At 40.6% G+C, this 27,817-nt stretch overlaps 3 protein-coding genes across 8 annotated transcripts in view; 1 reads left to right on the forward strand and 2 right to left on the reverse strand.

The window, feature by feature from the left end:
• The window catches only part of gpc3 (glypican 3), a 101,020-nt gene extending 92,716 nt beyond the window's left edge, over positions 1–8,304 (reverse strand). Inside the window, exon 1 of the mRNA XM_030369262.1 lies at positions 7,800–8,304. Within this exon, the coding sequence (XP_030225122.1) occupies positions 7,800–7,965 (166 nt within the window). The 5' untranslated portion in view covers positions 7,966–8,304. The remainder of the gene's footprint in view (positions 1–7,799) is intronic.
• Positions 8,305–12,825: 4,521 nt separating this feature from the next.
• Positions 12,826–21,557, reverse strand: cab39l1 (calcium binding protein 39, like 1). 3 transcript variants are annotated; one of them, XM_030369270.1, is made up of 9 exons: positions 21,445–21,557; positions 19,731–19,872; positions 18,253–18,417; positions 17,955–18,073; positions 17,610–17,778; positions 17,189–17,248; positions 17,007–17,072; positions 16,745–16,888; positions 12,826–15,762 (listed from the first exon to the last, which is right to left on the reverse strand). In XM_030369270.1, the coding sequence occupies exons 2-9, from the start codon at positions 19,845–19,847 to the stop codon at positions 15,571–15,573; spliced, it is 1,032 nt and encodes a 343-aa protein (XP_030225130.1). In that variant the 5' UTR covers positions 19,848–19,872; positions 21,445–21,557; the 3' UTR covers positions 12,826–15,570. The 3 variants fall into 3 exon arrangements, with proteins under 3 accessions (XP_030225130.1, XP_030225129.1, XP_030225128.1); XM_030369269.1 differs by lacking the exon at positions 21,445–21,557 and adding an exon at positions 21,225–21,249; XM_030369268.1 differs by lacking the exon at positions 21,445–21,557 and adding an exon at positions 20,416–20,779.
• phf6 (PHD finger protein 6) lies at positions 21,461–27,720 on the forward strand. 4 transcript variants are annotated; one of them, XM_030369264.1, is made up of 12 exons: positions 21,461–21,596; positions 23,320–23,400; positions 23,580–23,730; positions 23,955–24,056; positions 24,400–24,533; positions 24,636–24,682; positions 25,263–25,423; positions 25,994–26,137; positions 26,242–26,346; positions 26,435–26,568; positions 26,700–26,833; positions 27,034–27,720. In XM_030369264.1, exons 3-11 carry the CDS (start codon positions 23,599–23,601, stop codon positions 26,830–26,832), a joined length of 1,092 nt encoding a protein of 363 aa, XP_030225124.1. In that variant the 5' UTR covers positions 21,461–21,596; positions 23,320–23,400; positions 23,580–23,598; the 3' UTR covers position 26,833; positions 27,034–27,720. The 4 variants fall into 4 exon arrangements, with proteins under 4 accessions (XP_030225124.1, XP_030225127.1, XP_030225125.1 ...); XM_030369267.1 differs by having other exon boundaries at positions 27,128–27,720; XM_030369265.1 differs by having other exon boundaries at positions 23,583–23,730.
• Positions 27,721–27,817: the final 97 nt, after the last annotated feature.

Genomic DNA, 27,817 nt, shown 5'->3' on the forward strand with positions numbered 1-27,817 from the left:
CTTTTATAGTAAAGGCATATTCACTAGGCTGTATTACTGTATTCACCATGTTGATGGAAAATGCGATGTAAGGGTATGAAATGATTAGAATAGTGATATTCTTAAGAGATTGATTGGATGTTTTTCATATCAATGAGCATATGTAATATATTTTACATATAAATATATCCATCGATATATATTTACATATCTATGAACAATATTTTATTATGCTATTGTCATAGTCCCATTAGATTCATGAAGGGCAAAAATATGTTCATGTGTTTTGATACTAGCTGCTCAATAGATAAGTACAGCTATTATTTCCACTGCGTATGAATATGCATGGAGGTGTGTGTGAATGTGTGTGCGTGAAAGTGTGTACGTGTTTGAATTTGAGTGACAATGTGATGGGCTTTGGAGTGGTCACAAAGAACACGTTGTTGAAAATGTTGTTGACGAACTGTTACTAAATATAACATGCGATATAACAACGGCTCTCCCGGATGCATTCCCGGACATAGAGACCCTGTGTACCGTAATACGAAACCATACCAACGTCTGCATGGCTTTCTCCGAACTATTCTCATCGTTTGCTTTCAAAGAACTCGGTAGAACATGATGACGACTGAAAGCAATACGCCAGGGTTGTGATGTTTTTCATCAAACATCAGCATGATCAATACAAACCTTTCCCCACTGCTTATTTGATCTATTCTCCTTCCAGGAGAATAGATCAAATAAAAATAAAAATAAAGTGAGGGTTAGGAAATCACTATGAAGAGACACACACTTGCTGTTAATCCTAAACCAAATAGATTCACATGGTGGCAGATACCTTGGTTAGACTTGACAGAACTGAAGGGGAAAAGAAAAAATAAAAGCAAAGAAATCCTTAGAAATTGGTATGTTTGCATATTCAAGCCAAAATAAAATTATAACAAAAGGGGACTTGTCACTGGGAACATACCCCAACAAGCATGAAATAAATGGTGCACTGTAGAGAATTATTTTGAAATGAAAAATATTAAGACCAGGCGAAGGGCGAGATAAAGGACAAAAGCTCTGAGGTCCATCCCATGAGAATATCATTTTGGTGTGAATATACCTCATATTTTTTGGCATTATGTGGTTGTTATGCATAATGCGTGGCATAACGTTGAAAGATGGGTTGCTAAGCAATAGCTTACAGATGTGATCCCATGTGTCTCAAACAGTTGCAAATGGAGAAAGTGTCAGAGAGAGGATAAATTAAGAAACTGTCTCCAAACAACAAACAGCTCAGAAACTAGTTACACAATCCCCTCCATTTTCATCTCAACTTGCACACAGACAAAAGGTTTCTCAGAAATAAATGGGGCACAAATAATGGTTGAATGCAAACGAACAACAACAACAAATTTACCCACCTGGGGATCAATAAAGTGTTATCTTAACAACAACACAAAACCCAAATGAAGAACCCCCCTCATCCCAGTCTCCCTCTCTGTCTCTCTCCTCCTGGAGAAGTCTTCTCTCTCTCTCTCTCTCTGTGTTTGATGCATCAAGGAGGCGATGGAGTTGCATTCTGTAGGGGGCGGGCTGCCGACTCCTCTAAATGATGTGGCTGAGGGGGCTTAAGTGACAGCGATCTGATTGACAGCTCCGTAAACAAATGTCAAGAGATTCTATCAATTTACTCACATATTAGCATGTTGGGGGTCTGCCATGCGTGTGTGTGGGTGTGTGTGGGTGTGTAGCAAGGATGGGGCGGGGGGGGGGGACACATGCTGCTAAAGAGGTCCAAATAAATCCATGAAGACGCTGGGATGGAAAGATGTTTATTTTTCATTGTTCTATTTGCTTTCAAAAGAAAAAATCCAAACAAAAAGTTGTTGGATTACCGTGTCGATGGGTGAATCAGACATTTCTGGGCAGGCATCAAGAGGCTCATTTAAAAATGCTGTTTCGACGCATAGCTCCAGGGACCCGAGTTATTCCCTGTTGTGGTGTGTACGTTAGTGTGCGTGCGCATGCGTGCGTGCGTGCGTGTGCGTGTGTGTGTGTGTGTATGTGGGTGGGTGTGTTTGTGTTTCAGATGGATTGGAGTCCCATGCCCTCCCGGTGAGTCAGCTCTGCCTCAAGTCTCCCGGGACCAGACCAGACATAAGTGGGTAAAGATAACACAGACGGTCGGGCATTGGTTTCAGGGCCTCAGGCCATGTCAGGCCATGTTACGCTGGGGAAAGTGGTGCTGTATTAGATGCTAAGCTTGGACACTCGTCAGACGAGATAAGGTGCAACGGCCGCACACATTCTCCACGTACACCTCTGTTCAGCACAACATTTCCATCTATTCAAAGATCTTCAGGAGTGAAAGTTGGCAAGGCTGAATATTTTTTCACCTGGTGAACTTTTTTAATGGCGGAATACATAGACCATTACTCGGGTATGTCTTAGGTTGCATAACTGATTTTTTTTTATGTCAAAGGGGATTCATTACAAATTATATGGTATACTACCCCCCACCCCACTGCCACTTAGTCTCATGAACTTCTATGCAATGGAAAAAGAAAAGCAATAAAACTGTCACACTCAGCCTTATGTATTTCTATTGACAGGCTTAGATTGTTTAAATCAATGACGACACTGAGCTCTGGTAGATAACATCAAGCTAATTTCTGTCTGGAAGGGTTGAAATTATTAAGCTGTCAATACCACCTTGGTATGGGAAGAGAGCTCAGACAGGGAGTTAGCAATTATCTCCCACAAATCCGACAGTTTCATCTGCCTGTGTCCCTTTTTGCGTATGATGAATGTATTTCATTACAGAATTTCGGCGCTTGGGAAGGAATAAGCAAAAGATCCACTGCGATGCGAAATCCCCGAGAGTTTCACACATACGCACACAGGACTTGTCTCACACACACCTACACTCTCTCACACGCAGAGAAATACACACTCTAAATAGAGCCTCCCTACCAACAGACAGACAAACCACTTGGGAACAGGGCTCCTAGGTCCTGTGCATTTTCTTTACCAACCTTTTTCTCCTTTACCTTCCTTCCTCTATCTTTTCCCTGGCATACCTTGCCATCTCCTCTGAGCTTGTCTTCCCTCACACACCTCCAGGCTAATTGCCACAAGGCAGAGAGAGAGAGAGCAGGAGAGAGAGAGAGCAGGAGAGCGAGAGAGAGCAAGTATGTTCTCCCCGTGTTCCCGTTGGTTTCCTCAGGGAGCTTTGGTCTCCTCCAATAGGACATACGCGTTATGTAAATACTCCTGCCAGTGCCCTTGACCAAGGCACTAGCCAGTAGACCTGGAGTTTGATCCTTGTTGCTGCCCTTTGCTCCTAGTCATGCTAGTGATGGGTTGTACTGTTACTTGTAATGACATATTGATTCTCATCTTCTCCTTCATAGAGAGAGATAGACTTTGGTTGCTGGTGTAATTCGTGATCACCAGTTCATTGAGTCAAGTTACGCAACGGCACGTTGTCCCGACCGCAGCCTATTTAGATGGTAATTTTCCACGGAGAACAATTCCAGGTCACGGTAATGCCTGCTAATTGTGAGGCAGTTTGGGTCAATAATCAATGACTGAGAATCGCTTTTTCTTTCGAATGAAAGTGTCATTGCGCCAAATACTATTGAATGGCTGGCACTGGCACAATATATTATTTTGAACAGACAAACCCAGAAGAACTCAAACCATTCATTTCTGTGTTTTCCCCAAGAGGGGAGTGGTGGTTCCAAGCAGAGGCTCATGGGAGTTTGAGTACACTGCGCCAAGCCACAGTCCCTCTTCTCATCTAGAACAAGCTCAGAGAAGCCCGGACCTGGGGAATGGGGCCATGCCTCGTTTGCTAGCACCAATTAGGACTTTGCAAGTCCTTTATGCAAGTTTAATGATGGGGAGATGGGGACCACAGCAAGAAAAACAAGTTGTGTTAAGATATAGACGATGGTAAAGGCTGTTAGAAGTATAAATTATACAGCAGCTATTTGTGTCGAGTCAAGTCGTGCAGGAATCCCTGGTACTCACTCCAGGGCAAAGAAAGAACCCAAAACCAACAAGACCCTCTGCAGAGAAAATAACTGTGAATTCAATCAGGATCACACATTTTCACAGCCAATATAAGAACTTTTGTATTATCCGCAATGCGATTAGTAATTGTGCTAAGCGCTGCTCTTCCAATCTGTTACTTTCTCTCAATTTCTTCTTATAATGAAAAACTAATCTAAAAGCGGGTCACGTAGTATGCACCTGAACAGGCTTCTGTCCTTTCAGTGTTTACAAAAAAGAGACGAGCGAAAGCGACAAGAGCAAGCAGAAAGATCTAAAGCAGACTAGATTCCAAAAACACATCAAGAGCTTCATCACGTTTACCCTCATATGACCATTTGTGCTTTACTGTGTCAAGAAATAATGACAACAGACACAGTTATATCCTTGCCCCCCCCCCCCCCCCCCCCCTCCAAATCAGTACCTCTGAAAAGTTTTGTCTCAACCAGACAAAGGGGGGTGGGGCTTTGTCTACCAATGTCCAGAGGTATTCATTGCCATGCTGACCTGACCCACTAACTCTAGTTATTGACGGATGGGAGGCTGGAAGCCTTTTCTCTTAAGAACCATCAAACAACTCCTTGGAAGTAAAAACAGCAGGCCTTCTATTCAGAGACAAAGACAAAAATATATAATCAATTCAGCATCATTTCCAGGGCCAGGCAAATATTACCGCTGTAAAACACTAGCAAAAATACACAAAAGAAAGCAAAGGTTCACGTTACTGACTCTAAACGAAACACTGGAACCCCTGGGTTGTGGTTCTGGGCTATGTTGTTCTCAGTGCGTAACTCTGCCTCTGGTACATCAGGAAACAGCGATAGAGATCTTCACGTGGAGACATAAAAGCCAACCGCCTCGCTGGAAAAACACTAGAAATGTACGACTCCCACTGCCATGGTTTCATCTCACGCTCTTTATAATCCTCAATTGTCAGGACCCTGCAGTCCTGAGTCTTTTCAGAATATTATTTCAGTACAACTAAACAATAACAACTAAAATAACTTGTGCTTGTTGGTGTATGCTGCGGCCATCTTCGACTCAGCCAACTCCCCTACATGATACATCTATATATTAACGAGCACACATGTATGCGCGTATGTACGCACTCACGTATGTAAATGTATGGAAATACACAGTCAAAAATGAACAAAAAAGGATAACCAGTAAGTTAACACTGGTTGGCAGAAAAAGCATTCTTACAAAACATTCATCACCAGGAATACTTTGTATACATTGCTATACCTTGTCTGTCCACATCACAGTCTACATTTTGTGTAGGCATTGATTGTAGTTGGTAATGCAGTTGAGATAACGGTTAAAGATTAAAAAGATTACGATTCAAGATCAAAATATGTTCAAACCCAAATTAAAATGACTCCATGAAATAATATTACATTTCGTTTTTTCCGAACATAAAAAAAGTGATAAAAAGAAAACAGTATGATTCAAAAAATTGATAGTCAAGAAGAACTGTTTGACGGCAGCCAAGAACTGTTTGACTGTGCGAGGATCGCACGGTGCGTTTCACCTGTACCAACACCACTTCAGTCTCTAGGTGGGCATGGTGCTAGTCTGGGCGGCGCCACACGTATGTCACATATGTCCCCTTGGTCGGGTGTTGTTTGGGTGTTATTTGTCCTGACAGACAGCTGCTGGACGCCCCCGTGGCCGCAGGAGACATACAGTTTGACTTTGGATTGTTTTAAAGAGGATAGAAGAGGAGCTGTAGGATGCACTAGCCAGGGTTTCACAATACTACCGGTAATATGGTTGCAAAAAGAGACATGGTGTGCGTGTGTTTGTATTGTGTGTGTATTGTGTGACAAATCCCTTATATTTCACCCAAAATACTGTCGTTTATTGAACAAGCATTCTCTTGGAATATGTTCATAGAATCGATGTCCGAGCCAAGCACGATGTTTAAGATTATATCTCATAAGGGTTACCACCAAGGGCAGGTGGGCAGGTGGTTGATTGGTGCAAGGTTGCATGTTGCATCACCGCTGCAAAGCGACAGTTAACCTGAAGCTCTTTCCTTTGCTGACATGACATTATAACACCCAATTAACATTTGGGCCATCTCTGAGAGAGAGAGAGAGAGAGAGAGAGAGAGAGAGAGAGAGAGAGAGAGAGAGAGAGAGAGAGAGAGAGAGAGAGAGAGAGAGAGAGAGAGAGAGAGAGAGAGAGAGAGAGAGAGAGAGAGAGAGAGAGAGAGAGAGAGAGAGAGAGAGAGAGAGAGAGAGAGAGAGAGAGAGAGAGAGAGAGAGAGAGAGAGAGAGAGAGAGAGAGAGAGAGAGAGAGAGAGAGAGAGAGAGAGAGAGAGAGAGATCAAATTACATACTTTAGATTAGAAACCAATGGCACAGACTCTGTGAGCATTTCAATTACGCAGGATTTGCAGATCAACAGACCGGCAGCTCTGTCTGTCACAACTCGGAAGATCTTGAATAATTCACATGCAGTCCTTTAGTGCGATTTTATATCAGGAAATTATAATTTGTAATATATTCTCGCCCTCTCTGTACTTTTCATACATTTCTATAGTGGTTCCACTCCAGCAGAAACTGAAGCCCTGATACTGTGTCTAGGAAATGGTAATCAGTCTTTTGAATGATAAGTTTTCTGCAGAATGAAGTCCTTAGGTAAACATCTGATCCGAAAGTAGGTTCCCTAATAAAGACTATTTTTAGGATTTCTTTGGTATCTCCGATACGATCCTAATTGGAGTTCCAACTCAAATAACAAACACAAAAAGGATATCAGATGAAACAACACTTTAGCGGGAGGGAAATCAACAGGAGGGAGCTAATCCCCACATTAAAGCGTGCCTTATCTGAGGTACACTATCAAAGCTCTGACAAAAGATGGGTGGATTAAGGGATCGGCAGTTGGCATTTATTTGAGGAAAAGGTTTATTTATGAGGAATCTTTTGATTCGGTTCATATTGAGCCATATATTGTTTGTTGTTGGTGTCTAACGGTTAATCTACAGGTAACAGCTGCCTTTTAAACGCTGGGAGCAGAACTCTGTGATAAGCGTGGGATTGCTCTTATTGCGAGTAGCCTACTTAAGAAGTCAATAGACACTGAAACAGAAAACATCAGGTTTGGTTTGGTCACCAGAGTGAAATTATGTTACATTAAAACTTTCAATAAAAAACGTACCACTGTCCTGTAATTGATTTCGCATTGCTAAAGTGTATGTTCAGTTTATTTTAGACATGTAAATTCAATCTTCATATGAGCTGCTTTCTGGCTTATGTAAAGAATATAGCAAAGTTATGTTGAAGACATTCAAAAATTACTTCCAGGAATCATACGAAAATAAAAGCTAGGCCTGGTAATATATTTGTATAAATATTACATTTATTCTCGTAGTCTTCACCAGTTAACTGTCATATCATTTCAGACGGCATTATTTATTTATAGCATCATAGATGCCATAGCCATTTCATGCATTAATAGAATACATTAGTGATACAAATGTTCTGGAGATATTGTGAAGAGATAAGGATGTGTTAATGCACTCAACTCCAATTTATATCAAATCGTTTCCAAGTTCCGATTCCAGATTTTCCAAAAATAAACAGCTTTGTGGGGACGCAATGTAAACAAACTCAGCTGCTTGAAAAACATTTACAATCAGACCTCGATAACACCGAGAGGCATGCTGCCTTTTAATTTTGCAATGCACATCATGGAGAAATATAAGCTATGCAATATAGCCTTCGTTGAGTCTAATCACTTGGTCATGCAATTGGTGAGAGATGTACCTGACACTGGAGTATCCGGGACCCATTTGGAACCCGGGTGCAGGGTTTGGAACGCCGCGCGCACGTCGTGGCAGTTCGGAAGCACAGGTGACTGTCCGACGGGCAGGTAAAACAGCTGGAAGAAAACGCACAGGAAGACCGCACTATGTGCCGCTTGGCAAACCATGGCGCACGGACAGCCGTTCGCCGAAGAGCACACAATTGAGTGAGGACACTGTGGATGAAATAAACTTCCCGAATCTCCAAAGTTACAGATAATTACGCAGGCTATAAGTCAAGGCAGCTCTCGATCCTGTTTTGCAAAGCATCCTCACGCTCGAAGCCAAATAGTCCTATCTACTATACCTCTACCGGTGGAGCTATCCCAAAGAAACGATAACTTAAGAACCTCTCTCCGTGTGCAGTAGCTGGACTCATCTGCTAGCCAAGATAAATGAGCTGAGAATATTTCGGCGCGTTCCCATAAGCGCGCACCACGGCGTGGAACCGCGCGTATTTAGGCTACAACTCTCCTGGAATAATCCTATATATGCCTACACAAAACAGATCGGGATTCATTACCCTTTGAGGGCACATTACATAAGCTCGGTAAATATTTATTGCAGAAAGATTTATTGGTCGTTGTCTTAATGAGAAGCATTTAGGCCACATTCGCACAGGAGCTGAATAAAGGACGCATGGAAATTAGAAAAGGGATAGAAATAGGAAAGGAGGGCGCTCCTCATTTACATTGAGAAACACAACACGTGAAGATGGTACAATAAAAGTGGTTAGGAACTTAAACATACTTGTATTCAATTCGAGTTTAGGGCAATTTATTATCGTACTGGATGAGGGAATACCACTTCCATACTTTTCCAAAAAAAGATTCTGAGTGGAATATCGTCTGAATAAAATGGATCAGTTGTGGCTCCCTTTTAGAGCCAAGACAACAAATCTGCTGCCATCTTGTGGTCAATGAGATTGAATTTAGAGAGTAGACACCAGTAGACAGTCACCATTATAAAATAAGAGTAGAAAGAGTTGAATATCCCATTTATTGATGAAACGTCGCAGACAACACACGGTATACACATAGGATGCAAAGCAAGCTGTTCGCTAGATCTGGCGGATTACAGATGGATACTGTGCAATTTTCAGTCAGATCTTAAATGGAATTAAAATTGCGAAGTCATCCACCCGAAAACAGCCAGACAAACAGCCGTATATCAACCAAAATACATGACTAAATAAACTTGTGATATAGCCTATAGCCTATAGCCTATAAACATATTTTGTAACAACAACATGAAAGTCTTGCACCATTGATTACGAGAAATCCCCCGAATAGAAAATGTAGTTGTTGCATGTCTGGGTAACAGAGAGTTTTGCATGGATTTGCACAGCAAAGTCATAAAACAGCCTAACGCAATCCAACAAAACTCCCTGTCGACCCATCCGGGGAAGACGCCAAGTAAATACATTACGTGTATAGCACATGCAAGTATGTGAGAAGGCGACCTGAAATACTTGAAGTGCACAGACTGCAGTAGATGAGTGTAAACTATCTGCACTGTGAGCACTTTGGGACTGCCAGGTCTACCATGCATGGCACTAAGGTGTCATACTCATCCACAGGAATATTATCATGCATAAACATACATATATTTACTTATATATATATTTGTTCATTTGTCGTTTCTTAGGCTTCTGCATGTTTGCAGGTAACATAATCACTGATCACCATTCAATCGTAATGTAAAAGTGTACCATGTTATCAGATGTATTGATTTAACTTTGAGAACATCATAAGGATATAAAGACTAAAATGGATTCTTAAAACACAATGATGTTTTATTTTGGAATAAACACCTCCTATTGTGGAAGAACGGGCCCCCAGCCAGAAGGAGCAACTAGGGCAGTAGAAATTGGAAAGTTCACTAACTACACTAGATGCACCTTAGCTGGGGGGCCGTCACAAACAATGGAGACATTAGAGACTTGTTGGCAGACATTTGGAGGCAGACCTTCAATGATTTCCAACCTCAGTTGCTTCTTATCTGGAACACCTGCAATACAAAAAAAAGAGCATGAAGATTAATCTTTATTATGAAATCTTGAATAGGCCTACTTAAACGAAATGGAGATACTTGTTTGAACAAAACAGACACTTTCATTTGGAATGATAAATCATCTGTGGATTGGGAGAATACATCTCTACATTATAACTTAAATCTCTTTACCTGGTTATGCTGCCCCAATATATAAATCTGGAAGACGCTAAGCGATCCACACTAATTTACAACCACTGACGCCAAAAGCATCATGCGGCTTCGGATCAGGCGCCTGCACGATACATGATGCAACACTCTACTAAGGCTATAGGCGTAGGCTACTATGCCTATGTTACCATTTGGTTAAAACGACTATCTTAAGTAGCCTAGGCCAATTTCTTTCATTTCCATAGTGCAACACTTTAATGAAGGTATTAGTTTTGAGGTCAGGTTTGATACAACACAGGAAAAAATAAATAATAACCCTAACAAATTGACTTTCAACCAATAAAAACGCCGGTACGCTACCAAAGTCATTACGCAAGAACATGATCAATTTATGTTATTGATCAGGACTCGGTAGTGACTTGAAAGGGGGCTCTACGTAAGCCTCACAAAAGTGGCGCGAACGTGGTCTGATGAGACTTTTTCAAACCAATCCATTAAACAAATGGCTCAATATAATCCACATCCGCCTTGAGGGTCACTTACCAAGTCCTTCGTGTGGGAGCCCAATACATTTGATTTTAGTAGGCCTAAGAACAGTTGAATACCGACAATAATACGTCAGTCAGATTCTAAGTCTGAACAATGGGCAACATGTTTATATTCGCTATTGTGTTCAAAAGTATTATTTGTATGACGGAGTCAGAATAGCATTGTTGTGTATAGAAAGAACGCAAAGAAAAAAAGTATTATATAAAAAGTAGTAGGCTAGGCCTATAAGAGTATTTGTTGGCCATTGGAACTAAATAGAGTAGCGACGAGACTCGGAACGTGTTCATCGAATATGGTGAGGTTTACAAATCAATATAACAAAAACGGAAGACTACACGCCTAGTTGGGTTACTGTGATTGTTTGATTAGCAATTCGCTGTTGAAATCAAAGAAACAATCCCAAAACCATAGCCTTTAGTTAATCGAAAAACAATTTACCTAATTGTAATGAAACAGGGTATTGTGGAGATGACCTACCTCTTAGCCATCGAAGGGTTGGTCGTTCAGTGGAAATGGGCTGAAACGACTATACCCATGCAGGATTCCTCCATAATACGACGCACCTAACTTCGCAGATGTTGTATCCTCTCCTGCCTCTTTACCACCGTTTCTGGCCAACAAAAAGTTGAGTCATGCATGTAATTGTGCGAGCATCTTTTTTGTTGTTTTGCTCTTTGTGGGGGTGGGGAGATTCAGCGCAGACGTCCCAATAATGTAGAAGTCCTCCTTTGATCCCCTTAACCATAACATTCCACCTAATAGCTCTTAATGCTTGCCCGTTTCATTTTCTCACACGCTGAAGAGTTACTACTTAAATTTCCGTTTCAGGAACAATATCGTTTGTTGGACGGTTTCGCTCTTATGGTCAAACACAAGCAGAAGGCTTGTGACCTGTAACCTCTGCAAACCCTACCCCCACACACAGCCTCAGCCACCCCCTCTCCACAGCCTAGTGCTCCACAAGAAATAGGCGCAAGTTGAACTGGTATTGGTGGTAACCCTTATGAGATATAATCTTAAACATCGTGCTTGGCTCGGACATCGATTCTATGAATATATTTCAAGGTGGAAATGGGGTCCCTTAGACGTATCTTGTGTAAACGCTTTCTTAGGAGTCCCTCGGCCTTGAGAGCAGGCTCAAACGTAGCCTTATTTGCCTTCTTCCCCGATTGAACTTTAACCCACTTTTCCAGACTGCAATTTCACTGCTCATATAGGCCTCGTTGTGATTGGTGGAATCAAAGGGACATATGCATCCTTTGTGACACTTCTTTACATTGGTTGGTTCGTAAACCACCAAATGTGGTCATGTGGACACGTTTTAATACTAAATAAAGCCTATGTTTGCGCATGCATCATTGTAATGCATCCTAATTTGCAGTTTTAAACTTTTACAAATACATAAACATTAGGGTCTCGATTGATTGAAATGTATTCTCAGTAGACCTACTCCCGATACCAACGGTCTATTCCATTAAAATAACACATATATGCTTCCCAATGCATGTGACGTGAGACAACTCATACATCTTCATGAAGTTCTATGTTTGGCTCATTACATGCTGGTTTGTCGTTTGTGATCGTGTTGTTTATATATATATATATATATATATATATATATATATATATATATATATATATATATATATATATATATATATATATATATAACCCTCTATATTTCTGACCTTTTTTTTGTAATCCGTTAATCTTCATATTGGCACTATTTTGTCTCTTATCTCTTTTGGTGGTTTTACGCCTTGTGTCACACACATTTCCGCCCTTTTGGATTAATAAAGTGTTATCTTATGATAAATTTATTTAAAGAGTTAAGGAAAGCCGCCGCCAGATGGAGACATTACTCCCACTGATTTTCCCTTCCCCTAGCGGCTCTTCTCGCTTTGATCAGGAGCATGCAAGTATGAAAACCATCGTAAAATTTGCCAGAGCTGCTGAGGCAGGTAATCTCAAGGCTGCAGGTTGGTCATTTATACAGAGCAAATTATTATTAAGGCAAATGAAGGCTGAGATAATGGAGAAGTGATGGTGTGAGCCACACAGAATGAGTCAGAACTGGCAATAATGTAAACAATGAAGACAGGGCCGACCTAACGTCTAGGTTGTACAGATCTTCCCCTTTCATTAGCATATACTACTTAACTTCTTAATGGTTCACCACATATTTATACCACATAATCCTGTACAGATAAAAAGTTTTCAATTTACCACAGTAAACTCAAAAATAAACAATCGCTGAAATTATGTCAAATGCACAGTATTTCTGAAATAAACTTTATTTTCAGGAACGATTTCACACTTTTAAAATAAAACTATGTACATTTACAATTCACTCCCCTGGTAGATAGAAGGAAATACCCAGTATACTATGGTTATAGGGAATAAAGAAGGCAATATAGTTATATAGTAAAAGCACAACAGACATTTATATATTTAATATAGAAGTTTCCTCTTAATCACCAAACACCTTCCCTCTAAATCAAGAATGAAGGGATTTCATTGCCGTCTTAACAGAATTGCCACTAAATCAGGATTAACCCTATGAGAGTGAGGGTTATACAAATATAACAAGGGCTTCCTCTGTACACGCTTTATATGGTGGAACAGCTGTATGGTATTTGATCACTAGCATTAAGAGTTGAAACATCCTGATCACAGTTAAGGTTACGCAACACACATGGCCGTTCATTAGGATGTGGGTTTCTTTCTTATTAAAACATGGAAGTGTCCGTCAGAGGAGCTGCTGGTTGTGCCTATGTGGGACCTGTAAAGGTCACCCTTGCTTCCAAAAACAACTCGACCACTGTCACGGTGATCCCAAGGTCGCTCCTCTCATGTACTTGTGACATTTTGAAATTATTAGGAATTCTAGAAGTTATTAACTAAACATTGCTAATGATGTTCAGAGAAACACACCCTTTTTCTCAAAACTGGAGTGACGCAGGTTAACATCAACATATTAAATAATATATATAAAAAAATATTTTTACAATGGCCATAACCGGTTTTGGAATGACCCGATAGGTGTTTCTGATGTTACCAACATGGGATTTTCAAAAAGCCAATCATTTTAACTAAAAGCAAGCATAGGTAATCAATTTGTAATGCTTGTAGTATCCATTTTAGAGTGACAAGGGCATGGTTAAGACATGTGGGATTTACATTATTTCTTTACAATCAATTGTGTGCGTATTTATTCATTTTTAAATAAGGCAACCATCATTTTTTATTTTCATTCATAATGAAATGCAGTCATTTGTGGTAACTGACCAATCGAAACAAGATTAGCTTTGCTTTTCAATTCTTCCCCCACACAAACGTATACATACATACGTATACATACATACGTACATACATACATACATACCAGCTTTGGGCAACGTACAATACATTGCGCTTTATCCTAATGATCCAAGTAAAAACACAATAAAAAAAGAGAACACAGCACTTCCTCATGAGGTATATATACTATGAGACTGTGCCGACAGATCAAATGTTGCTTGAAATCTGACAAGATGCTACTATAGTGAGTGAAAGGCAAGGCTTTGTGCTGTTGCTCCAACACACTTGATAAAAAAAAAAAATATGACAATGACAGGTGAGCCAGGTAAGAAACTAAATTTAAAAAATGCGGCACATTCCAAAATAGACGTTCCCAAAAAAGGGAACAAGGTCATTGCTTAGTTTCAGCACTGTAGTATTAATTTGATTATAATGCATCATAAGCACGTTAGAACATTCTCACAGTTTAGTATGAAATGTGTCACCAGGTTATTTAATGAACTAATTGAATTACTGCTACACTGGCAGAAATGCCACAACCCACTCCTTTGTAAACCTCTGGTCATCGTCTAATGGCGAACCACATATGCTAGTGGTCGATTAATAGTTTAATGTCAAACTCATAGTTGACATAATAATTGTAGTTTACTCTTATAACATGCTGATAATGCATTATGAGCCCACGGCGCCTTTAAATAAAACTTCAGTAAGAACAGCTGAAACTGGATAGCATGCCATTGGAGAACATCTAATCGTATCATTCGTCAAGAGTTAACTATTTGTGGAAAAATTGCAATCCTCTGGTTGAGAATATCTGTACTGCCCGTGTCCCCAACAAACAGACCGATACACAACGCCTACAGCAGTATCGGATTCCTTTCCATTCCAGTCAAAAGACCACTGCTGGCTGCAGCCACACTATCGCACAATGCATTGATTCCTCTGTGGGGTTTGATTTTCTTTTCCTGTCCCTGTTTCCTAGCGCATCACCGACTGAATCAGCACTACTGCTGCCCCTGTGCCTCATGTTACACAAGCACCACAAGCATACCTACCATGTTCACCACTAACAAATATCTGGGTAACTATCATCCAGAAGCAATTCAACTGGAGTCAATATTCACAAGCTCCTACAAGTCCTGGAAACGGCAAAAACAGCGTGCAGTAAGGCAAAACTAGGCTGTGGAATAAGTTTGACAATGTGATTTTGAGGAAAAAATGTGTCATCTTTGAGAATATTAGCCAGTAAGTCTTATCCACAGAGTAATTATATTCTAAAACATTGAATGCTCGTAAAAGATTACGCATCAAGGGGTACTGTTAAGATTCAAATGCAGGTGGCGTTTATGTCACAAAGTAAGGTCTTCGCCAGAGACGATACATGAGGAATTTTGCTTATGTATAATAACATTATTATATACAATTCAGCATAAGAGACTCTTGCCGGACATCTTTTTATTATTATCAAAGAAGCACTATGGTTTTAAATAACAGTTCTTGGCCCACTCATTGTTCAACCCAACTCGAGGATTAAACCTCCCATGTTCACACAAAGAAAGAAAAAGTGAAGGAAGTCATTTCTATGTTGGTTTTGTTTGCTCCTATTTCCTACGGTAATATGTTGGATCCTTGCGTTGCCTTGCCACACTACCTTCTCCAAGCGCACGCCAAAGCTCCACCTGGCAACTGCCACCGCCAACGTTCCCACCCACCGTCGGAATCTACGCCTCCTCAGGTGCCACGGGTCTCTTCAGGTCCCGGATCTGCTTGACCAGGTAGTTCTTCTCGTCGCAGAACTGCTCGTCCTCGGATCGATCCGTCTGGAAATGGCTCAGGAACTCCACTAGTTTGGCCTGGTTCTTCAGCAGTATGTCCAACACGGGCTGTGTCTTGTTGGGGTTCGCAACGAAGACCTAGAACATGAGAAAGTACGAATGGTATGTTTTTTGAGGCAGAGGTATAAGGCTAAGGCATATTAACCAACATGACTGAAATCAAATATTCTCCTTCACCCAAGGCAAACAATGAAATGGCAGACCATGAAATGTAACATTTCAGTTTAGGCTGCTTAAATGTGTTCAGTTGAATGTGTTCAGTAATAGGCCTATCGATAACCGTTGATAGGCCTCCTATGGTTTGCATTAAATCATTATGGTGCGTTTCCACTGCAGGGTGCGGTACGGTTCGGTTCGCAAAGGTGCGGCACGGATTGCCTTTCCACCGCCAAAAGTGGTCGTGACCCGGACTGAGCCGTACTTGTTTTGCCCTCGTCTTCAGTACTCCTCCGTTGGGGTACTGAGACGCCTGAAAGGGTGCCGGAAAATTCGAGCTACACACCCCCTCCGTTGATTGGTCGACAGAATCGTCACTTCCGGGCGACGTGGGGATAAAAACAAACAAACAGTAGCCTCGAGGTATTATTATTATCAAACAAAGCTTGCATTCGGAAGTTGATTAACTGCCATATGAAAAGCATAAAGGCCAGGAACTGTTGCCGGATGACTTCCATGGTAGCTCTTGGTTTAATGTGTCGCGTACAACTTTTCCTTTGTTTTTATTGAGCAGGCTACACTGTGTCGCGCTGCTATGATGTCACGATGTTAACGTAGCTGCCGCGGCGATCGACATCCGGCCTACCATAAAGGGTACTGTCGGAGGTGGAAATGCGACCTCGGAACAGAGCTGGGCTATACTGCCCCCTCCCTACCGGACTGAGGCGAACCGAAACGTACCGCACCCTGCAGTGGAAACGCGGCATTAGAATAACAAAGACGGCAAAATACCCAAGTAAACATGAAAGATTAGTTATAAGCTGGAACACTCTGCCTTGTTACAAAATGAAGTGCAACATGTGCTTCGATCTGATCGCAAGGACATCACATCCATGCATCACACCTTAAAGACGTGAAAGGCTTCAAACTGGATATTGCGGCTATTGTCTCTCAACAAGTTCATCATCAGCTTAAGGTTTTCGGCACGACTGATGTACTTGGTCATCACAGTGAAGTTGTGCCGGTCCAGGAGAAGTTCGCCAAGAAGCTGAGGAAAACATAAGTTGAAAAACATTGAGTTCAACCCGAAGAATATTTAGCCTTGAACTTGTAGCGAAGAAATATACACTTGTTTTGTTCCAGGGTTCAAAGAATTGTTTCACTACCTTCAAAGACTGACGTTTGGTAACATAGTTGTCAGAATGCAGGAGCTTTTCGTATTCTGTAAAAACCTGAGGGCATAGAAAAGGTTAGAAAGGTTGGCAAAATGATTATTTTCAATGATGAAAGACTCTAAAATCATGACCTTCAATGTTTTTCTCTTCCAGATTGACACTCGAAGGCTTACCCTGTCATAGTTGGTCTCCAGGAAATCCGCACACATTATCTTGTGCCTTGTCAGTAGGTCCTAGTGGGAGTTAAAAGAGAACATGAAGTTAGAAATGCAAGCAGTATATAATTCATTTAAAATATTAAATTTACGTTCAAATTTTTATGTTACTCAAAAATATATAAAACAGGTAGTTGAATTAATAATTTTAAGAATAATTCAAATCAGGTTATAAAGCTCAGCCACACCGATTTTTTCTTATGCTAAAGAAGAAACCAGCCTTTTAGCAGAATGCAACATGTTTAAATAGGGAATGAAAGTACCTTGATCCTTTAAATATGCCCCTCTATCTAAAAGCAATCTGATCCTCTGTGGCACTCCCATTGTTACAGCAGTTATAACTTAACAAAACACTAAAAGCTAGATTATATCACGGTACCTTGAATGAGGCGAAAGCGTCTGATGCAATGTCAAAGGTGGACAGCTCCACAAAGCGGAAGAAGCAGTACAATTCTTCGGAAAACAGCACGGTTCGTGCTAGAGGTTCGTGACGCAAGCACTCTCTGAGCATCATTCCACAGTTCAGGGCCACTTCTGCACTTTCATATCTGTAATCATGGTTTACAAACAGGTATATAACAACCAAATATATAACAAGTATAACAACAACATATATATTTTTACACTTGAGCGATACTTGATATAAAAGAGGAACATAGTTGGTGAATATATCAAGTTTACAAAGATACTCAGACATTGGACATCATGGACATGGTAAACGTACCCTTTTAGGAGCATAAAGAGAATCTGTGGATGCGAGGAGATGTATTCTACCGTGGGCGTTCGAGTACCAATTTGACGTCGTACGATGTTGCTGAACAAATGCACCACATCCTTCTTCCCCTGGAATAATATACCATTTGTCATTAGTATGCCAATGACTTGCAAACAGGCCAATGCTTTGGGCATCGCCAATTCCAATATTTTAAATCATTGGATTATGCACTGCAGAAAGGAATCAATAACCATTGATCAATCAACAATAACAATCATCATCACGGATGGAAGTTAACTCTACTCACCTCAAAGTCAATTCTTTGCAGATTTGCAATGAGAGTGATGAGGAGGTTGGTGTTGTACAGCTCTTGTGCCAGCTGAGCTACAGCCTCAGTTTGAGGCTCCTTGTCACCGGTGCCACACAGCACCTCTTTCAGAGAAGACAGGTTCTTCGAAACCTCCTCTGCAACCTTAATAACAGGAACACTGTGTAAGTTGCAGTTAAACCCGACTTGCAACCGCACGAAACCTAAACAGATCTGGTTAACCCTTAGATGCACGAGTGACTGGACCCTACACTCTTCCATAAGTGGGTCAAAAATGACCCATATTAGAATCAATGTGTTTTTATGCCATTTTTGTCATGTATAATCACTTGTATAATATTTAGTATTATATTTAGGACCACACAAGAATTATTTCATGTTTGAAATATCTCTATTTTCACTTTTTAACATTTTTGAAAAATAAAATTACCCAAAACAGCAATAGAAAAATGTGAACATCCACTGTCTGTCCGTCCGTATGTCTGTCTGTAACTGTCCAGTCATTGACAGTTCCTCTCTCTTTTCCCTGTTTTGCCTTCTTGTCTCATCACTGTATGCAGTTCAGACAAACTACCTGTTTCTGGCTGTGATCATTGCACACACGTACATTGCATTTCCCACACCTATTGTTTACTTTGCGATCTTTGTTACTTGGGCAGATCTGACACCTCTTTCTCTTTGGTTGGCCCTGTCTGCTTCTTTCCTGTGGCTAGGTTGTGGCTTTTGTCACCCCACACCTTTCCATTGCTTCAATAATCGGGGTTTGCAGTTGGGGGCATCCTTCCAGTCGACTTCTCATGTGTGGTGTGACAAGCTCCTTTGACAGCTCTTTGAGGAAGAGCCGTCGTGCAATGGTGATGCCGCTCTTGAATTCTGGGTGCTGAGCCGAGAAAAAGGTGTAGGCATTCAGGGTGGCAATGTCAATTATGTTGTACCACAGCACCATTGGCCACCTCTGTGTTTGGCGCTTGCAGGTGTAGGTGCCAACCATCTGGTCAGTGGTGTCTACACCTCCTTTCGTCTTGTTGTAAAATGTGATTATTTCTGTTTTTTTCATTCTGCTATATAGATTGCTATATAGATTAATGTAAAATAATCTTCCTGAGGGGTGACACTTCTGATATAGTCTGTGTGGTCCACAGTTAATTTATTCCTGACAGCCACAGTTGATAAGAATCAAAGGTTCCCATTGGATTCCATAGAAAATGCATGGGGGTCATTTTTGACGCACTTATGGAAGCTTGGGGTAGTAAACAAAAAACTACAATTTCTTAAAATGTATAGAGGGTAAGTTAAAAATGTTAATGGCATTATATCAAAAACATGTTTTTTGAGGAATACCTGGAACATGAAATGGTAAGAATTTTTCATTACGAAGATATTTCAAGAAAACAACCTCACCGGGTCATTTTTGACCCACTTATGCATCTAAGGGTTAAAAGTAAACAAATGCTCACCTTTTCACACTTTTTGCTCTCTGTGGCATCCAGCTTCTCCATGTAAGCCATATTCTCTTTCAAGTTTTTCACTATCTCAGCCGGACTCTTCTGAGACTTTCCAAAAGGAAAAGGCATGATGGACGCTAACTTGTTCCTTAACCTTTGAAATAGTAAAGAGAAAGTTTGACTGTTAAAATAATCCTAATATGTGTCTAGTTAATTAAGAGGCGTTACTTTCCTGTGTTGCTGAGGGACATAAAAGGGCTGAGACAGAATGCATTCTAAGGTGGTCTTAAAGCCATCTTCGCCATTTTAACGTGAAAACGCTATTTTGTAGGTGTGTAGTTACTATGACCGAAATAGATGTCAAAGAACGACAACAGGTAGTCTACGGGTAATACAATGGTGGTATAAAAATATCGAGACACGACTGTGGGTCGTTTCGTACCGTCCGACTTTAACGCGAGCCCCTCATGACAGTGGTCATAGATTTAACATCATATTAGCAGTAAGATAATCAAGAACGACAAATCCACTGACATCTTTTTGTATTGACTAGCCAGGCTTGAGCCACATTCAGCTGGAATTACGAATTTAAAGCTAACTAAAAGTAAACGCCACGTTAGTGGCCGTGTTGATCGATAGCTATGTCGGCGATACGAGGTAGCAAAGTTTGTTAGATTGATTAGTAGAAAGAACTTACCTGATTGACTTTTACTTTTGAACTTGAGAAAGGATTGTTGGCTAAAGGTTAGCTAGCTAAACTCAGCTAACAGGCTCGCCAGTAATGTACCCCTACGTGCTCATCAATATATCTCTCTGGGATATTCGGCGATAGTTTTATGGAGTGGTAATTATACGTTCCTACAGATTTAAGCTCGCTGTCTTCATCGCGTTTATCCAGCATATATCTACGATTTACTGTTCTGGCCGTCCGCCACCACAATTGCTAGGATGCTAGCTCACTTTTGCAGAAAGCTTGAGGGCTGGACAGCCTGTCAACTTTATTTCCCTGTTCTGCTCAGGCTGCTGTCTCTGCGCTCTTCTCTTCGGGACATTGGGCGGGTGTGTTTTTTTGCAACTTTTTTTTTTTCACAAAGTGACTGTCGTCTTTTATAGCCAATCCTCTCGATGGAAAGTAATGACGTGAGCCTTCCGAAGTGGACGCCTGTTTTATTGTCCAGTACACCGAGCGGGGGTTGAGTTACAAAGATACCGGAAAGGGTAAACCGCCTCCCTCACGGACTGCGCTGTTAAGTAAATCAAACACAAACACGACTAAAGGCAAATTGGGTTGTTCATTTATATATTTATCGTTGATGATGTCTTTGTATGATTTTATACTTGTAACCATTAGCATCCTTGTCTTTTAAGCTTTTGATATTCATACTGGTAGACATCAGCCAAGTTAAATACGAATATGCACACAATACATAGCTAAAACATAGCATAAAATACACGAATGCCACTTTATACCGAAAATAAATTGTTATACAAAATCAAAATATCTACCTTTAAAAAAGCGCTCGGAAAGTTGACTTCAACAACCGAGGTTACTTGTATTCAGCACAGTAAACCCCCAACATTGTTAGTTAATATCCGTCGTTCCTGCTCGTTAATATTAAGAGTAAAACATATCTCCTAATATACAACAGTAAGGTGTTGTATTCACATGTATCGGAGGGGTTTTCAATCCTCAAACATGTTTACATTTTAGGGGGAAAAAACCTACGAGTGCAACGTCACTTGAACGCTACGCAGCGGCGGTGAGACGGAACACAGCAGCGATCACTTCTCAGCAGGCACGGAAAACATCACGTTCACCCACAGCAGCACGCTTCTCCACCCAATCCTCCACTCCAGCCCAACAAGATTTCTCCCCAGGTACCGTCAGAAGTTTGTCTGTGCACCCCCTGTGCAAATGCAGTGTGTATCGTGTGTCCTATTGTGGTCCTAGGCCGTATTGTTTACGGTCGAGCACGGGGTCCGGTTTTCAGAGAGATTGTATCGGGTATGGCGCTCTTTACTCGCAAAAGGTGGCACTGAAGACCCGCGTTAGTCATTTAAACGTCTCAATATTTAAAGGGGTTCTTTCGTTGTACTTTGATATGATACGATAATACCCCATGTTTGCTCGGGATTCCTCGCTGTGATCGAGATTAGTTTTACGAATCAAAGGCCTTGCTAATGCAGGTGGCTGCTTTAGATGCTCACACTTATATTTGTCTGTAGTTATAGTTTGTGGGAGACACACACCCCCGTAAATTCAAAACTTTGCTGAAGAAGAAATATAGTCACTTTTCCCATTACCCGCTGGTATGATACCAAATGGGCTGCGCAATGACCATTTGCTGTATCATGGCGGTAATATAACCTCTGACTTTACGGAATATGTTCATACAGACTACATAGTGTTTCATTATTAGATACTATTTGGGGTTTAGACGTCGGACCCCGCAGCTTTTGTCACCGGCCGCCGCAATGCAATCCTGGCCTTGCTATCATGGCAGTTGCTAAATCAAGGCGTCGCGTCTCTCCCCACGTTATTGTGATTAAAACCGTGTACTTTCGGTTTGTATTTAATAAACTACTACACAGACCCATCTTTTTCAACCCTGCATTGTTGATAAGTATTATTTTACCGATAAAATACACAAATCGCAAAACCTACCCTACCCTTATCAACAGAGCATTCAGACAATCTATAACGTAATGAATCCGAATATGACTTGTGGATTATATTTTAGATATTACTTGGTTTTTGTTTTAGTTTATTTAAAAAATTATATTTTATAAAACTATAAAATGATCCAGGATTTAGCTCCTCCTTTAAGTATTTAGGTTTTAGTCATGTTCTCGTTGTTGAATGCACAAACTGAAGCAAAACCAACAAACTATAGGCTACTTAATGTTTTATATGATATTTGGGCCATATCTATAGGTTTAATGCGTATAGCTAAAATAAATGCTTAGACGAGCCTTGGGTACATTTGTATCAATTCCTCAATAACGGTGAGGAAACCTGAAATCCCTTCATCATTGGGGTTAATAGGGTACCAGGAATACATTTTTTGGTGCCAGTTATATTTTTAAGTATGTATCAATAAATACCTGATATCTGTGAATTAAGTTGTATCTCTATTCCTCTGGCATATTGATCCTTGGTCATGGTCACACATTATCTTTAAAATTGTTCCCAGTTTTAGTTAACTGCACAATGCACCAGTGGCTTGTGTAATTAAAAACACATGCACACTTACAAACACCACATTGCATTTGGTTCTTCTCCCCACATTTATTGGGTCTTTAATCTGATGGCTGTTCCCTTTTTATATTCCATGTAATTTGATTTTCTTTGAAAACCCGTGCATCAAGTCTTTCTGTCACACCAATGCAGTGTCAAAACGATTAGTCATTGAATTAAATGATATTTTTGACTGATAGTGCGGCTTATAGATTTAATAATGTAACTATTTTGAAGCCTTTATCAATTTTCTTCTATTGCTGTTGTGTTTAGTCATCCAAAAGGTACTTACTCTCCTATTTCAGATGCATGCTATTAATGAGCAGTATAAAGGATAGAAACGTTGCCTATGTTTCCCTACAGGTAGCGGACAGAGGTGGCAGAGGTTCTGTGATCAAAACCACAAACCTTCCTGCTGGACGTTAAACACCCTAACCAGCCTCAGTACGTTATGTTTCTGATACAAAAATGGAGTCATACTTAACTTCTACTTGCACTTTAGAAAAGGCATCTCATAAGTTTAAATTACTTTAGGCTATGTCAACTTGTAAAAAGCTTTTATAATAATAACATTATTAATAGTTTTACAATCCAAATAATAGTTACACCATCTTATTTTTCAGTAGACTGCCACAAAGAGCGATGTCGGTACAGAGGAAAGGAGCCGCGGCCCATCTGCCTAAATGTGCCTTTTGCAGAACCAACCGTGACAAGGAGTGTGGACAGCTACTGCTGTCAGACAACCAGAAGGTGGCAGCTCACCACAAGTGTATGGTAGGTTGCAGTACACACAGAATCCATTGTTGGAAGCACTAGAATTTTATGGCACGTCTTATTCTAGAAAATGTTTCAATTAAGTAATTTGAAGTGTGTGTGTATGTGTGTGTATATGTATGTGTGTATATATATATATATATATATATATATATATATATATATATATATATATATATATATATAAAAAAACAGAAATTCTAACTTTTTTAAATCCCATGTAGCTTTTCTCCTCAGCACTTGTTAGTTCACACTTAGAGAGCGATAACCTTGGAGGATTTTCCATCGAAGATGTGAAGAAAGAGATCAAAAGAGGGAGCAAACTGGTGAGTGTCCAAAGTTAAATGAATTTATTTGCAAAGCTTCACTGAAATACTTAACGACTTTTGGACCTACAACCAAATCAACTCCTAATGTCATTAATTACATTGTGTACAGCAGAAACACAGAAAACATGTCTGCCTCCCTCGTCTTTTGTTCTAAATTAGCCTGAATACAAACGTATTCTAAATACAAAAAGATCCCTTATAATGTTTGTTTTAACTTTGCCGTGTGTGTGTGTGTGTGTGTGTGTGTGTGTGTGTGTGTGTGTGTGTGTGTGTGTGTGTGTGTGTGTGTGTGTGTGTGTGTGTGTGTGTGTGTGTGTGTGTGTGTGTGTGGGGGTTAAAGATGTGCTCCTCGTGTCATCGACCCGGGGCGACAATCGGCTGCGATGTGAGGACATGCCGGAGGACATATCATTACTACTGCGCGCTGAAAGACCGTGCGCAGATCAAAGAGAATCCCTCGCAAGGGATCTTTCTGTGGGTCACATTTCACACAACGCCATCAGTAAAGATACAGAAGTACAGAATGAGATAAAAAAATGAAGATCAATCTTTTTTTCTTCTCTTTCTTTGATGCAGTGTTTATTGTCGCAAACACAGAGATGCCTCCCGGGATGGTCCTGAAGGTAACGTGATCATCAGGAGGGTTTTATTTATAACATGACTTCTACATGTGGAAATAACATTCCTTTCCTTTGGCAAAGTGCTTAACAATAAGAGGAATTGTTTTGAAAGAGTTCAGACTATTCAGCTTCATACTACCATTGGCTGATAAGCTGCTATGGCCGCACACTAAATTGACAGGCTTTACTTTTTAACAAATGGAAAAGCAAATTAATTTGTCTTTTTCTGAGATTCTGCATACATTTGATTATAGATGGACATACTACGACAACAATACATTTGACTTAAAGTATTACCAACAATGTGCACTTTCATTTGGTCTCAATATTTAAACATTTAAAAAAAAAGTCAACAACATGTAGTAGAGTAAATATGTGTTGAGCTCACAGAAGTTCCATCAGTGTCTCACACCAAAATGTATGAAGGAGAAAATGTGTCAAACGCTTCTAAAAGTAAATCCTTCCTACATGATGTTTCTTGGTAAACTCAACATCAAAATAAACTGATGTTTCAGTTTATTTCTTCGCTTGGGGCTACGTTGTTACATTCGTTTTTTTATTAATGATTATGTTTCCATTCTAGACGAAGAGGAGGACGTGGCCAATGAGTCCGACTCGTCCCCTCCCCAAAGTAAGGGCCGTGGAAGGTTTGAGAAGGGCAGAAACAAGCTGGGGTCTCACGGCCAGTCAGAAGATGGATGCTCTACCTCCTCCCAAGGTGCAGACGAGGAGCGGTCGTCACATGTAAGACCACAAGCCCCTTCTTTGGTTTGGTAGTAAATCACCCAATGTTACGGTGTAGTAAGCTTTATGTCAGCTGGGCGAGAGAGGAGACGGGGACAGTATTGACGTCCCAGTAAGACTGAGACTCTGCGGCTCGCATGACTTAGAAGGACCAGACACAGAGGACTCGCACGGCTACAGTTTCCTACACTTGGTGAAAGAACTTTGTTTTGCAAATGCACGGTGGAGGACTGAACGACTGGATCAAAGTGTGGGCTGGTCGCCTTTGACTGACGACACACCCCAGTGGGCCAACAATGTACCGGTATGGTTTATCTGAGAGAGAGAGCTGCCCGCATACGATGACTGTGGTCACCCTAGATAGGTAAGATCGCTCTCATCCAGGGAAGTTCAGGGCCACGTTTCAAGTTGACTGCAACGCGTAGGGAGAGACGCTAGTTTACGGCCTTGCTAACCTTATTAGAACGAGTACGGTAGGTGTAGCTCGTGACACCCAAGCAAACATTAACATTGTCCCTAATGACTTGTTAACAACAGATGCATAACCCTTACATTTACATTCAATTTCAGCGAGACCGGTCACCACTGAGGGCTAGCCCTGGAGAAAGCGGGCAGCGCTGTGGGTTCTGCCACGCAGGGGATGAGGAGAACCAAACCAGGGGTGTGCTCCACACTGATAATGCAAAGAAGGTGGCAGCACACTACAGGTGTATGGTAAGTGCAGAACATCCCAATGCTTGCGGTTCAAGGGAACCTTTCGGGGTGTGTTAAACCAATGTTAATTTTGTTTTTAACCCCTCACCACTTTTCTATCCCAGTTGTTTTCATCTGGGACCGTTCAGCTAACCACTACTTCACGCGCCGAGTTTGGAAATTTCGATGTCAAAACGGTCCTCCAGGAAATTAAGAGAGGGAAAAGAATGGTGTGTAGCTCAGCTATTACAAATGGCATTTAAACTAATTTCTTTGGATTAAATTGAATACCAAATCATTTTTACTTCTGTTTTTCAGAAATGTACGCTCTGCAGTCAGTTAGGCGCAACGATCGGGTGTGAGATCAAGGCATGTGCGAAGACCTACCATTATCACTGCGGCCTGCAGGATAAAGCCAAATATATTGAAAATATGGCCCGTGGCATCTACAAGTAAGCACAAACTCGACATAAATCATCATCAGTTTTATGTAATTACAGCTGTGGTTATTATTGAGTTGGATACATTAGTTCCATATCACACCGAAAGGATCATGATATATTATGTGTTTATCGGTTTTAAGACTATACTGCAAGAATCACAGCGGCAACGAGGAAAGAGATGAGGAAGACGAGGAGAGAGAGAATCGCAGTCGAGAGCGTGCTGCAAATGACCGTGCAGCATCACTAACTGAGTCGCAACTAAACGGACACTAGGGTAATATACTGGTCATACAATATCATCTTCCATATTTACCTTTTTAAATGTTTATTCACTATTCTGCAAGTTAATGTTGCGAATAATTCAAAGGATTTGCAAATGCAATATCACAAAATAACTCACACTAATGAAAATAATATAACGTTTTGCATGTTAGTTAAAATAATGGTTGTTCTGGTGTTCCCCACTTTTTATAGGTTAAAGAAGCGGTTCACATATTTAGGGCAGAAGAAGAGTTCAAAGATGGGGCAAAAAATTATCTATTTTTAATTACTGAATCTTGGCCAAAAGAAAGTCCCCCAAAGATTCTTCCAGGGGACAGACATGTCATGAGGATATGCAGCAGTTGTCTTCATGAGACCTTCGTCAAGTTAAACAATTTTCCTGCCCATGGATCGCCCCATCATTCCTTGGTCCTCGGTTTTGGGCAAAGTAAAGGCATATGTAATTTTACCACAAAATGATATTTGTTTGGACGGGTCTTTTGATTGCCATATATCCTGCCTATTTGCCCCATTGTTTACATTTAACTTGCCTAGACAGACATATTCTTCCTATAGCCTCGCTTCTGATGGATTTGCGTTTAAGAGGGTTGTACTTCTTATTTTCTATATATGAAGCCGTGCGATTTGATTGATCGTGTCTTATGGTCTGGAAGCCCTTCTTTCTTTGTATGTAACATTTTGCTACTGTATCATCACCGTGAATGATTTTGAATATTTGAACTCATACAGTCACAATTAAAGTTTTTTGCCAGCATGCACTTGTATCTCTCCACTATTAAATATGGTATTTTTTATGTTTCTTTTTAAGTGCTCTTCCCCCCTGTACTCCCTGAAATGTAACCATGAAATTGGAAAAATAATGTTTTATTTTACACTTAAGCTTTTGTGTTGCCTGATTGCATCAGGGGATAAGAAAGATCCTTTTGCTGCTTTGCTCTAATAGGCCTATTGATCTTAACCGGTGGTGTCTACTCAT

The sequence above is a fragment of the Gadus morhua genome, chromosome 10, assembly GCF_902167405.1.
Source record: "Gadus morhua chromosome 10, gadMor3.0, whole genome shotgun sequence".
In the NCBI taxonomy this organism is placed as follows: Eukaryota; Metazoa; Chordata; class Actinopteri; order Gadiformes; family Gadidae; genus Gadus; species Gadus morhua.

Excerpts from the sequence above, each read along its gene's own strand:
- cab39l1 (XM_030369270.1), bottom strand. The coding sequence starts at position 19,847 with ATGCCTTTTCCTTTTGGAAAGTCTCAGAAGAGTCCGGCTGAGATAGTG. Across the intron at positions 18,418-19,730 it reads AGAGCAAAAAGTGTGAAAAG|GTTGCAGAGGAGGTTTCGAA; the intron begins GTGAGCATTTGT and ends CCTGTTATTAAG. Across the intron at positions 17,073-17,188 it reads TGGAGACCAACTATGACAGG|GTTTTTACAGAATACGAAAA; the intron begins GTAAGCCTTCGA and ends CTATGCCCTCAG.
- phf6 (XM_030369264.1), top strand. The coding sequence starts at position 23,599 with ATGTCGGTACAGAGGAAAGGAGCCGCGGCCCATCTGCCTAAATGTGCC. Across the intron at positions 24,057-24,399 it reads TCAAAAGAGGGAGCAAACTG|ATGTGCTCCTCGTGTCATCG; the intron begins GTGAGTGTCCAA and ends TGGGGGTTAAAG. Across the intron at positions 26,138-26,241 it reads CAGCACACTACAGGTGTATG|TTGTTTTCATCTGGGACCGT; the intron begins GTAAGTGCAGAA and ends TTTCTATCCCAG.